Source organism: Hyaloscypha bicolor, assembly GCF_002865645.1.
Source record: "Hyaloscypha bicolor E unplaced genomic scaffold K444scaffold_98, whole genome shotgun sequence".
In the NCBI taxonomy this organism is placed as follows: Eukaryota; Fungi; Ascomycota; class Leotiomycetes; order Helotiales; family Hyaloscyphaceae; genus Hyaloscypha; species Hyaloscypha bicolor.
This window is the reverse complement of record NW_020194600.1, coordinates 190,259-202,900: the sequence shown is the minus strand read 5'-3', so window position 1 is coordinate 202,900 and position 12,642 is coordinate 190,259. Positions and strand designations below refer to the sequence as shown.

General features: G+C 41.0%; 4 protein-coding genes across 4 annotated transcripts; 3 read left to right on the top strand and 1 right to left on the bottom strand.

The window, feature by feature from the left end:
- Positions 1-2,811: 2,811 nt before the first annotated feature.
- Positions 2,812-3,206, top strand: K444DRAFT_644098 (uncharacterized protein; the record flags this gene model as incomplete). Its single annotated transcript, XM_024884922.1, has 4 exons — positions 2,812-2,849; positions 2,902-2,922; positions 3,013-3,115; positions 3,171-3,206. 4 exons carry the CDS (start codon positions 2,812-2,814, stop codon positions 3,204-3,206), a joined length of 198 nt encoding a protein of 65 aa, XP_024735054.1.
- A 1,451-nt stretch (positions 3,207-4,657) lies between these two features.
- K444DRAFT_644097 (uncharacterized protein) lies at positions 4,658-6,728 on the top strand (the record flags this gene model as incomplete). The annotated part of the gene is made up of 4 exons (XM_024884921.1): positions 4,658-5,165; positions 5,214-5,758; positions 5,903-6,647; positions 6,700-6,728. 4 exons carry the CDS (start codon positions 4,658-4,660, stop codon positions 6,726-6,728), a joined length of 1,827 nt encoding a protein of 608 aa, XP_024735053.1.
- Positions 6,729-7,696: 968 nt separating this feature from the next.
- Positions 7,697-10,795, top strand: K444DRAFT_532339 (TPR-like protein; the record flags this gene model as incomplete). Its single annotated transcript, XM_024875072.1, has 5 exons — positions 7,697-8,845; positions 8,895-9,654; positions 9,700-9,924; positions 9,974-10,333; positions 10,383-10,795. 5 exons carry the CDS (start codon positions 7,697-7,699, stop codon positions 10,793-10,795), a joined length of 2,907 nt encoding a protein of 968 aa, XP_024735052.1.
- A 104-nt stretch (positions 10,796-10,899) lies between these two features.
- K444DRAFT_614403 (mitochondrial carrier) lies at positions 10,900-12,263 on the bottom strand (the record flags this gene model as incomplete). Its single annotated transcript, XM_024880526.1, has 4 exons — positions 12,014-12,263; positions 11,368-11,912; positions 11,077-11,314; positions 10,900-11,026 (listed from the first exon to the last, which is right to left on the bottom strand). The coding sequence occupies exons 1-4, from the start codon at positions 12,115-12,117 to the stop codon at positions 10,903-10,905; spliced, it is 1,011 nt and encodes a 336-aa protein (XP_024735051.1). The 5' UTR covers positions 12,118-12,263.
- Positions 12,264-12,642: the final 379 nt, after the last annotated feature.

Here is a 12,642-nt window from a genome sequence, read left to right as displayed (position 1 = left end):
GAAATCTAATTATTTGAGCTAGAAGCTAGGAAACTAAATAAAAAACTTATTTGAGATTCTAAAATAATATAATTATTTATTTCTTTTAAAGCTATTAGAATTTATAAAAATATATTTAGTTTTTTATATAAAGAAATTATAAAAGAACTTCTAGAATTCTTTACTAAATTAAATAAACCCGAAATTACTCTTATTAATACTAGAAAATAGTAAATAAAAATATAATATTAAACGGGTCATTATAGTTAAGCTAATAAGAAATAAACTAAAATATAAAATTTATTAAATTAATTAAAATAAGAATCTAGTATAATATCTAGTTTTAATATTAAATAATAGTTTTCTAGTTTTATAGAATTTCTATAATAATAATATTAGTATATTAAAACTTTTATAAAACCTATAATATTAGCTAGATTATATAAAAAATATTATTTATTTAGAATTATATAAAAATAATAATAAATTCTCTTATATTATATATTAAAAATATTTACTTTTTATATATAATATTTATATTCGAAATATTAGTTTATTTTAAAAAGAAAAATAATATAAAATTAAATAGATTAATAGCTTTTATAAAGCTCAGAAATAAGTTTATTTTATAGAAAAATGTAATATTATAATTCCCAGATATTAAATATCTAAAATATCTAACTAAATATTAGATATTTTCTAAATATATATAATATAATTATTTTATTAGAAAAATATACTTGAAATATATTAGAAATATTTAAAAAAAAAACAAATTTTTTTATAATCTAATATATTATAAAATATATATATTTCTTTATAATCTTTTATATTCTAGTTTTTTCTTTTTTAACTTTGAATTATTTTTATAAAAAATCTTTTATTTTATTTTTTAAGCCTTAAATATTATATCTATAATAGCTATTATAACTCGATTTATTATAACTATATAATATTTAATATTATTCTCGAATTTAATATTATAGAACTTAATATTCTTAAAAAAACTTTTAATATTTTTATATTTTATTTTATATAAAATAGTTTTCTTAAAATTCTTCTAATAACTAGTAATAATTAGCTTCTTTAGTCTATTTATATAATTCTTTAATAATAATAAGCTAATTAATATATAGGAGCTTTTTAATAAAAAAAAGCCCTTTTTTTAATAAATTTATTTAAAAAACTTCTAGAGATATTAATAGGATATTTGGTTTAAAAAGAGCTACTAATAAGATAATCTAAACTAATAAAAGTCTTAAAAGAAATTAATATTATTCCGGATTATATAATATTCTAGAAAATTAATTTATTATATTTTTTCTAATAATCTTATTATTAATATATATATAAGGCTTATAAGATTATAAAATAGAATTTAAAAATAATAATTAAGTTATTAATTTATAAATATTTATTATTCTAGAACTTAATTAAAGAATAGCCTTTATATAAAATTCTTTAACTTTCGGGGTTTTTAGAAAAGTTTCTAATATATTATTAATATATATTTATAAAAATAAAAATATTTGATTTTTTTTAAAGATTCTAAAGCTTTTTGCTTTTATTATTCTAGAATTTATTATTTATAATTCTAAAGTTTTATTATTTTAGTAATATTTATATTTCTAATAATATTAAATTAGTTTATTTGAAATCCTTTATAGAATTAAAAGAAATAAGCTTTAAATACTATTATAAATATAGTATTTAGGGCTTAGAAAGTAAAATAAAAGATCTTTTATAAAAATAATTTAAAGTTAAAAAAGAGAAAACTAGAATATAGAAAACTATAAAGAAATATATATATTTTATAATATATTAATTCTAAAGAGGCTCGGTTTTTTTTAAATATCTCTAGTATATTTTAAATATATTTCTCTAATAAAATAACTATATTATATATATTTAGAAAGTATTTAATATCTAATTAGATATTTCAGATATCGGATATTTGAGAATTATAATAATCTCTAGTTAATAAAGATAAAAAAAAAGAGAATTCTAATATTATAGACTAGGCTATTATATATAAAAAACTAGTAATTTAATTAATTAAATAAAATTCTTAAAAAATTAAAAATTAAAAATTAAAATAAAACTATATTTTTTAAAATATTTAAGCTTTCTAAATAATATATAATTACTTTATTAATCTAAAAAGCTATATTATATAATAAAGGCTTTTAATTAAATATATAAATTAGATTTCGGTTTATTATAATATTTTTTAAAAAGTTTTAATATTAATATAATTATTATTTTAGAAATTATATATTTAATTATAAGATTTAAAAGTAATTAATAATAATAAAATATAAATATATAATTTTATATTATAATTTTTATTTTTAAATATTAAATATTTTATTAATTTTATATATTATTAATAAATAAATAAATAAATAAATAAATAAATAAATAAATAAATAAATAAATAAATAAATAAATAAATAAAATTATATTAAAAATAAAAACCTTTATATATATATATTTATAAAAATAATTTTAAATAATTTTAAATAATTTTCTTTAAAATTAAATTAAGATTTAAATTTATATATTTGCTTATATAATTTCTGGTACTTAATTAGATTCTTATTATTACAATCAGGGTTTGAAACGAGCTTATATATTTTCACGTATATATATTACATATAAAAGTATAAACTCAAATCACGTCGGTTGGCCTGTCGAATCACGTGTTATGCCCATCCCATTTTCGCTTACCGCGATTTTCCTTCCATTCGCACAAATCTCGACTTTCAATCTCCTGCAACGACACAAGACACCTCACCTCCAGTACCAGACCTGCACCTCTGACTCTTCGAGATGGCGAAATCTAAGAATAGCTCGCAGGCTAACCAAAGGCAATTTGGCCCTCCAGGATCCTCCCCATTTGACAATGCTAACTTTCTGCAGCAAAAAAGCCCATCGTAACGGGTACGTGATCTCCAATGCGCAGAACTCTCCAAAATGGCCTCGATCCGACGCTCTCGACAGATCTGTGCTGATTCTCTGTGTGCCATCTAGTATCAAGAAGCCAAAGACCTCGAGATACCCATCCCTCAAGGGTACCGATCCCAAGTTCCGCCGAAACCACAGACATGCTCTCCACGGAACAATGAAGGCCTTGGTAGGTTTTGAAACGACGGCTACATATTTACTGGAAGGTTGCTGACCTCATGCAGAAGGAGTTGAAGGAGGGCAAGCGGGAAACAGCATGAAGACTTAACGGCGTTCATGATTCCGAGGTAATGGCACGTGGCATTGGCAAGGTCATGCTGTACGAACGATCAAGGGCGAATCGACATTTGCACTTTGGGGCTTTAGGACAATAGTTCAAGTCTCATGAATCAAGACCAGCTAGACGGTACCAATCCACGCTGTCTTCGAAATAACTGCCCCACCATCGAATTCTCTCTCGTGACGAAGGACCAAGGCATTTTTGTGTGTACAGCTTTACGAGCCTTTCCCATGCTCATCAGCTGAAGGATTATATCTATCGTGCCAAGATTATCATCCAAACTCCTTCATTACCAAACACCTTTTCTCAATTCCGTGAGGGAATGGTGCATGAAGATTGGGGTTACATTATTTGACGAATTTATTAATTTGGCATAGGAACATTGAGAAGAAGCCCAGGACGCAGATGGCTTTACATTTTGGGAATTAATTTTTTACGGCAAGCAGGTTTAGGTAATGCCTGGTGGAGTGGATTCGTCTCACCAGACTTTGTTTTGGAACTCGAAAGGATCACCATTGAAGGGCCTCTGCTTCTTCTGGGTCAGAAAGGAAAGACTCGCCTTCGTATTTAAAGCATTGCTATATGGGCTGCTTTGTTATGGTGTATGACTTGGCAATGACATCGAAATAATTATTCTACAAGCCCAATGCAGATGCTATTAACTCTTTATTCCATCCTTTGCAGTACTTGAAAAATTTGTGTATCCCTAATGCCAAGCATTGTAGAAATCCCGTAACTGGATTGACTCGGCTCAGCATTGCATCGATGTGTTTGGCTGCGCTTATTAGCTTGCTTAATTTCTTTCACCATTGAGTTGGACAAAGAACCGCCAACGTTTAGGCTCCCAGCCATCTCGTGCCGCGCTCTTCAACCGTTCTCGGATCCACCAGCTTCCACCTTGGGTCGTCGTTTGTTTTCTTCTCCTGTAAGTGAAAAGTCTATGCGCACTGTAGCTTGCTACAAGGCCCTTGCCTCGAATCGGGGTTCTTCTGAGCTCAGTCAGTCGACGCAGAGCTTCAGAGGGCTAAGGCTGACATCCCTAGACCCTCCTGGCAGCGGGAACTGCCTTGAGAACCCTCGAATCTCTTCTTCCATCTTGCTCTCCACGGTCGTCAGCAATCAACTACCCCCACCACCCCCCGTTCGCGATTGCCGTTGTTCTATTATTGGATACACGGCGAGAACCTCCACCTCAAACAACCGGGCATTGAGAGGAGCCCTGGAATATCGAGACTGCGAAACACGAGTTCACCTCCGCGGGCCACCCACTGGTCCAAGTGCGCGCGGTAATCTTCCTTGGATTGTCATCGGTGCATTGACGCTTGACGAAGCATTAGATCTGAAGCTTCGTTTCACATTTCTTAATTCCGGAGACATCTTTCAAAGGCGACTTTCGTCGACAGCTTCAGCTTCTCCAGCTTCAACGGTATCATGCTCAACATGTCTGCCATCGGCAATCGCAATAGCACGCCGGTCGAGTCGAATAGTACCTCGTCACTTCGCCCGCCTTCTTCTCGTGCCATAGGTGCTAATCATCACCTTCGTGCGTCCGCAGACATGGCAAATTTCACGTCTCCCTCCTCGAACCGAATTCGACCGTCCTCTGATTTTTATGGCACTCAGCAAGGTCAAGGACAAGGAGGGGCTGAAAACGATGCTTCGGACAAGATCGCTCAACAATGGATCGCCGACATTGACCAGTATGAGACTACGTTGGAGGAGATGGCTGCTGCGACCCTCGACCAGGATTTCAAGGACGAGTTGAGCGCCATCGAACAATGGTTCAGAGTTCTGAGCGAGGCTGAGCGTACAGCCGCTCTGTATGCTCTCCTCCAGCAGACAACCCAGGTTCAGATCCGTTTCTTCATTCAAGTATTACAACAAATGGGAAAGAACCATCCTATGTCAGGCGTCCTTTCTCCGTCCAATTTTGACAAAGGTAATGGAACTACTTCTTCGCCTGACTGCAACTAACGTCCCTTGCTAGATCCAATGTCGAATCGGCTCAGCGATGCAATGAACAAGCTCAGTGTTGATGGCTCGAGGAACTCTTTGACCCGACCTCCCGCGACTCCCTCTGCGAAGAGGCACTCTGGACTCGATCCATCCACAATCAACGCTATGTTTCCTGATGCCGCAGCTGCAATTGCTACCGAGAAGGCAAAATTCACACAGCAAACCGGAAACCCGCCCTCCTCCAACCGGAACAGTGCTGCCTATGATTCTCGTGCCTCCCTTGCAGCTCCTACCATCTCGGGCCCTGCTGAGACCATCGACAATAACGGTGCACCACCTTCCTCTCCCTGGGGCTCTCGCAGCAATGACCAAGCCGCCAGACCAAAATCTTCTTCTGGACAAGCACCCATGGGACAATTCATGCAAGCCAATCCCTCTGGCGGCCTGCGATCCCCTGTGGCCCAGATGGGTGGAAACTCGAATCTTCAAAGCACTACTATCAACGCACCTGACAATCAAAATTCTGATTTGCCGATGCTATCACCCTATGCTGGCAACGGGTCTTGGGCGAGCATGGTACGTTCTAGAAGACTTTCTTTTGTTAACTCTAATGGGACCTTTGCTCTCACAAATTGTCTTGGGGTAGACGGCTCATGAAACACGTCTCGATTCCAATCTCCTTATTCGGCATGACTGACCCAGAGTTTTTGACACTTTTAGGTGAACACGCCTCTAGTTCCGAACTTCAACACTGGTGGTAATACCCAAGCCGACATGGTAGCAAATGCAACCGCGATGAAGTTAGCTGCACTGAGTACCGTGAACAATCGATTTGCCTTGGATGACGTCCGGAAATACCGCCGAGCTAGATCCAACGATGGTCATGGCTCGACTGGACAAGGCCCAATATCTCCCAATAACATGCCCGGCAACGTGGTCATGATCAACGAACATGGTCAGGTCCTGAATCGGGATCAAATTTTGGCTCTCCAGGCCCAACAAAACTCGGCATTTGCCGGGCGTAGATCTCGACCCAGCTCTCCCGGTTTGGCAATGCAAAGTGGTGGATTTGGTCAAATGGGTTTTGTTTCACCACAAAATAACAACTTCCTTGCACCATTCGATGGATCATCCCCGCTTCTCAATGGTATGGGTAACCTCAACATTGGTCAGTTCGGTTTAGGGGGTCACGAGGGTTATTTATCGGACGGTGACATGGCAAGAGGACGTTCTCCGCGTGGCAGGAGGGGCAGTTCCAAACCTCCGGAGGATCCGACCGACCCCAGCCTTCTTCAAGACATCCCTAGCTGGTTGAGAAGCTTGAGGCTCCATAAGTACACGGATAACCTTAAAGACATGAATTGGACTGAACTTGTTGAGCTAGACGAGAAGGCTCTAGAGGAAAGAGGGGTTAATGCTTTGGGAGCACGAAGAAAGATGCTCAAAGTCTTCGAGCAGGTGAAAGGTAATGTGACAAATATTCTAATTATGGGCCTTGGTGCTAATTAGTCTCGCAGAAGCCAAAGCAGAGGGCAAACTCTCATAATTTGGTGCGATCGTCTCGCACACTGCCTCTGCAAGCAGAGGGGAGAAGTGAAGTTGAGGCCCAGCCCGAAGTCGATGATGTTAAAATGTTGGATGTTAACGAAGCTGAGTAAACCATATTCATAAGTCCCTAGGGGACAAGAAATCTGGTTGGCTACATGCATGCCTTTTGCAAAGGATTGCATACAAGAACTAGAATGATATATGTTCCCATCGCCACGCGACAGGATTGGAAAAGGATCATTGTCAAATTACATCGAATGTTAAACGTATCTCTCGCGTAAATGTCCTTGGCCACATGTGAAACCGATCTACCAACTCACTTTATTCCATGGGACGCAAAAATTACTATTCAGCACGGGCCATTCAGATCGTAATTGTACCATTCCATTGCAAAACGAGACTGAACGGTCCTCGGTCATGCTGGAGGAAGACTGTTGTCGCTTCTCGGTAACAGTAGGTCCCAAGCTGGTTAGGTCCTACCAAGTAGTATTTCGCGATGCCAAATAAAACTGTAATTCCACCCTCCTTTGAGCCGAATTCTTTTCTTAAAATGGTTTGGTTGCTCCCGGTGGCGTGCACCCCTTCGGCTAGTGCTTGTCAAGCACGAGAAACCAAAAATCAACGATAATGCAGTTAAAATGGTTTGGTTTCGGTTTGGTCTGGGCGAGGCTGAGTGATGCACGGGCCACTGAGGCTGACTGGCTTTTCTTTTTGGAGCCTTGCCTTCAACTCACGACATTCCCGCATCCACTTTACATGTCTCAATCTTTTTGCATCCACGCACCTTGACGGATCAAACAACGTTAGCACGGCATCCTCTCCGGCTTTTATTAGGCATTCGGGGTGGAAAAGAATACGGCACAGTCGTCCTGTGAAGGCACGACCTGGACAGCTTAGACCTTTGTTGATTTACTCGACAACATGGCTCAGCCACAACCACAATACCCCGATCCCGAGTTGAACGAAATGCTAGATCGACCCTGGATCGGCCCCCAAGGTAGCTTCCAGGACGAATCAGTCAACGAATATTTCGGAGATGCCGATTCAGACCTCCGAGAGTTTGAAGCTTCCATAGCGAACATCGAGGAAGAGGTTCTCCGGCTAGAGGGTTATGACCCCACCGGCAGTCAGGATTTCTCTACCTTAATGCGGAGCAGATCATACTCTTCAACTTCTCGTGCAAGTGCCAGACAGCGTATTGGACAGCAAAGACGTCACGGCCCTCACAGGGGTCCTCGCAAAGCTGCTGAACCAACTGGAGACATCAAACTGCGACTGGGACATGCTACCGAAGCTTTCATCGCGGCAAGGTACGTTGACGCTGCACTCATCATTGCAGATATCATTCGTATCAATGCAGAAACTCACGAGGCCTGGAGTCTTTTGCACTCTGTATTTCGGGAGAATAACGACATCGACAACGCTTTGAAGGCATTGATATACGCCGCGCATCTCCGCCCAAAGCATACCTCTTCTTGGTACCAATGTGCGCAGTTTGCCCTTGAAGGAACCGGGTCACTGCGGTCGAAGTATCTCTTGAACGCCGAATTCTGCTACGCTGCTGCCATACGGGCCGACCCCGCAAATCTAGATGCTCGACACCGCAAAGCTGCTGTTTGTATAGAACGTGGGAAGATCGGCCCCGCAATCTCTGATTACAAAGTGATACTTTCACGTCAGCCACATGACCGGGATATTCTTCGCCGCTTGGCTGAGCTTTACATTGACCAAGACGAGGCCAGCACTGCTATCGATCTCTACAGAGAGAGCATTACTCACTTCAAGTCATCCTCAGGTCAACCGAGTCAGGTCTTCGACTGGACGGACCTCGACACATATGTCACACTTTACGAGCATGATGCGCGATATGATATTGCAATACAGCAGCTTAGGTCTCTAGCTCGGTGGCTTTCCGGGCGAGGTGCGGAGGAGTTTTGGGATGAGTTCCCGGACGACGATCGTGAGTGGGACTCAGATGACAAGAGAAGAACCTTGGTTTCTTCTTTCAATCCAGAGAAGTATCCAGTAGCCTCCTACGGGGGTGGTCTTCCTCTCGAATTCAGAATAAAATTCGGCGTTTATCGACTACATCTTGGCAATCGTGAAGAGGCATTTGTAAGCTCTTCTTCCAGATTACAAAGAGTGTTAGCTAACAAAATATCAGCATCACTTTGGGTGGCTCGTCGAGCCAGGCGGCACTGGAGAAGATGCAGCATCGCGGCACCCTCATCTCTTTCGCCTTGTGGCAGACCACCTCTTCGAGACCAATTTTTACAAGGATGCATTGAGCTACTACCAAAAGTTGAGGCATCTGGCCGATGAAATTGATGGGACCCTTCTGGTCCAGATGGGGAAATGCTTTCTTCAAGCACAGGATGACCAACAGGCAGAGGTATGCTTTCAGAGTGCAGTTGAGCTCGATGGAGAGGATATTGATCCTCGCATCGAGCTAGCTCATATGTATGAGAGAATGGGCAAGCCAGAACAGGCCTTCCATAACCTCAACGAGGCGATGTTGTTAAGAAGGAGGCAAGACCACAGGAACTCTCGCAAGCCTTTTGATGAACTTGAGAACAGAAACACCGAGGAAGCTCCTATTGTAATCAAGAAGCCAACGCGTCGCCGATATCGACCGAGACAACAAACACAGAAACGTCTCACGCAAGCTTCAGAGGCAGAACATCTCCAAAGCCAGTACTTTGTCTTGCGAAAGACGTGTGAAGCAATGAGGAGCGGTGATGCAGCATCAACTGAGGCATGGATGGATGCAGCGAGAGATTTGACGGACGACTTTAGGGGGTTCAAAAAATTCTATCCCTTAGACAAGTACATCAGGTTTCTTGGCTATTCTGGCGATTCTCGCATAGCGGCAGAGACACCCTTGGATATCGATCTTACAGCTATGGCTGAACGACTTTCACGAGGTTTGTCCTGGCCATTGTCACATCTGTAGACTACTGACAATCCAGGCTTGACTACCTCCGACGAAACGGTGACCCGGGCAGCTGAAATTCCCGATGACTATCGTGGGATCCCATTCAGTACATGGCTGGATATATTCTTGGAGTACGCACTCCGTCTAGCAAGAAATGGGGAGAAGGACGAGGCATACAGTCTCTGCGAGGCTACAAAAGATGCTATCGTATTCTACCACTCTCGTGAAGACATGTTTCTGGTTCACGTTTGCTGGTGCGGTATGTAGCATATTTTCTTCTGGCTGAGTTGCAGCTGACTTAGCCATAGTATGCGCTTTGTTGGCAAACGACGAAGAGACCTGTGTATCCGTGGCACGGTTCTTCATGAAAGATTACCAGTTCGCTACGGACTCATATCGGATGTTTGCCGCCGTAACGAAGGTGTGCCACTCTCCCATCTCATGGTACAGTTCGGGTCCCACACAGAAGTACGTCCTTCGACAGATAAAGGCCATGGATTACTCGCTTGTTAATGACTCCCAGCGCAAGAGATACTTTTCAGAGAGGGGTTCGTACTCTGCTCGAGACGGAAATGGACATCCCATTATCAATAATGACTTGGACATTGCCCTTCTTATGTTGTATGGTCATATTCTCTTCTCTGGCACAAGTTATCTGTACGCCCTCAGTAAGTGATGATCCAATTAAGGATATAATTGCGTTCTAACTGCTTCCAGATTATTTCCTCCGCGCACATGCCCTAGATCCAGAAAATCCCATGATCAATCTCAGCACCGGCCTTGCTTATGTACACCTTGCGCTTAAGAGACAGACTGACAACCGTCAACAAAATATCCTTCAAGGAATAACATTCCTATTCCGTTACTACGATTCCCGCAGGAATTCAGTCCACACCGAGGAAAGACAAGAGGCACATTTCAACATGGCTCGCACATACCACATGCTTGGGCTAACACACCTCGCCATCCCTTACTATGAGAAGGTATTTAACGAATCGTCACGGGGTACAAGTGGTTTGGAACAAGAGGATCTTATTATAGATACTGCCTATAACTTGCAAACACTTTACGCCACGGCTGGGAATTCAGAGCTAGCTGAGGATATTACAATAGAGTGGCTTGTGATTTGATAAAGAAATACTAAATAAACTAAAATGTGATATGTATAGAGTTATACGACTGAATTATATATAACAAACCTTAGCTATCAATTAGAGTATGTCTAAGGGTTTACTATCTATCTTGTAATAACAGGCAAAGCCTGCTTGGCCCTCTCTGCGGCTAAATCTGCAGCCTTTTGAAGACTCTCGCTCTTAAGTTTGCGTAAATAACGGAAGAGGGCAATGAATAATAACTCCATCCTGTCGCAAATTAGCATCTATTCAAGAAATCAGGATGTAAGTCTACTGACCTTTCTTTAGTCATCATCAGAAGGCCCTGCACAATAAGACCCTTTGATATCTGTGGAGCAATTCCCTTGAAAAGACCCAACAACCCTTCATTTTTCACGATGAACTGCATCACTTCAATGAAACTCTTGAAGGGTTTTCCCTGTCGTGATGGTGGCGGTTTCGACTGAAGACCAACTTTAGCAACGATAAGCGGCTGTGTTGCAATGGTTGCCAAAGATTTGGACATGGCTCCCAAAACTTTTGCGGAAATTGTTAGCATCAGGAGCAGATAAGCGTAACTCAAAACGTACGAAATGCTTGCCATGGTCTGAGATTCAACTTTCCAGGAAAGAGAATCTCCCTCAATCTTTGATATGCACCGTACGTAATGGCAGGATTGACAACAAGGACGAGACTAGCTTTCAGTCCTCTCCAGAGCCCAGTCCAGCCATCCTCGCTATTGATAACTTCCTTGGCTGTATCAATCATGCCTTTCTTCTCACCCTTACCCTGCGTCTGTTGACGGGTAGTAACAACGGCCACAGGAATTGTGAATATTTGGGCCACCGCACCGGCAACTGCACCGAGAGATAATTCGACGACTGTGCTTGGAGGTGCTGGTACTTTTTGGGAGGAGAGGTAGAGCGTTCGGACAACGGAATACCAGTAAAAGTAGGCAAAATTGGTCGACGCAACCCCAATTAAAGCGCCATTGATACCAGCATAGAGGCCAATGACTCCATCATCAGCAGCGATTTTTGTTATAGCATCCCAGGTTGAGGTATAATGGGTATCGTCGGTTGGAACTGGATCGGTTGGCTTCCGCTTGACCTGTACTTGAAGACGAGTTTTCACTCTTGAATAGAGTCACGAGGTTAGCAACCATTAGCATCAGAATAGAAGATATGGGTGTTAGGGTCTCGGTGGACCAGGAGCTGGCGGGGTAACAACACTCACATGTCGAGAGGGTATACAAGTGCATTTGCAATGACAGCGCCTGTAGCTCCTGCAACTGCTAGACCCCATGGAGGAATCAAGGTCTCTTTTGATTGTCCAGCCATTGCGGCTTTAGAAGGAGAGGACCCCTGCTTCAACGTCTGTGGATGTCCGAATTGCTATGCGCAAAGCTCTCATGGGGCGGTACTGAGGGGTACGGCGCTGGACTTCAGCGTTGCCAAAGCATGGGGAGATATTGTATGAAGAGAGGATCGCCAGGTCTTTCCAAGGGGTCGATCAAAAGAATACAGTGAGGTTCGAATGGAGAATGGAGAGAGCAGAAAGTATGGTGGTGGCAGGGAGGTGGGTAGCACCCTGGATTTTGGGATGTCGATAACTTAGCCTGTGTTTGGAATAACCTCGGCCGCTGGGCATCTCGGCATGCACAGCGAGAGCCGACGAGGCCTTGTTGGCCTTGTTTTTGTTTCAGCCTTGCGTATCGGGGGCGGCTGCACGTGACCTGCACCTACATCCAACACCTCAACTACATGCACATGCACATGCTTCCAACATTTCTCATGACTCGCGCCTCAACTCGAGTTTGAGTGTGGACGTAACGAACCATGTGCTGCTGATGGCAGGTCGCACCA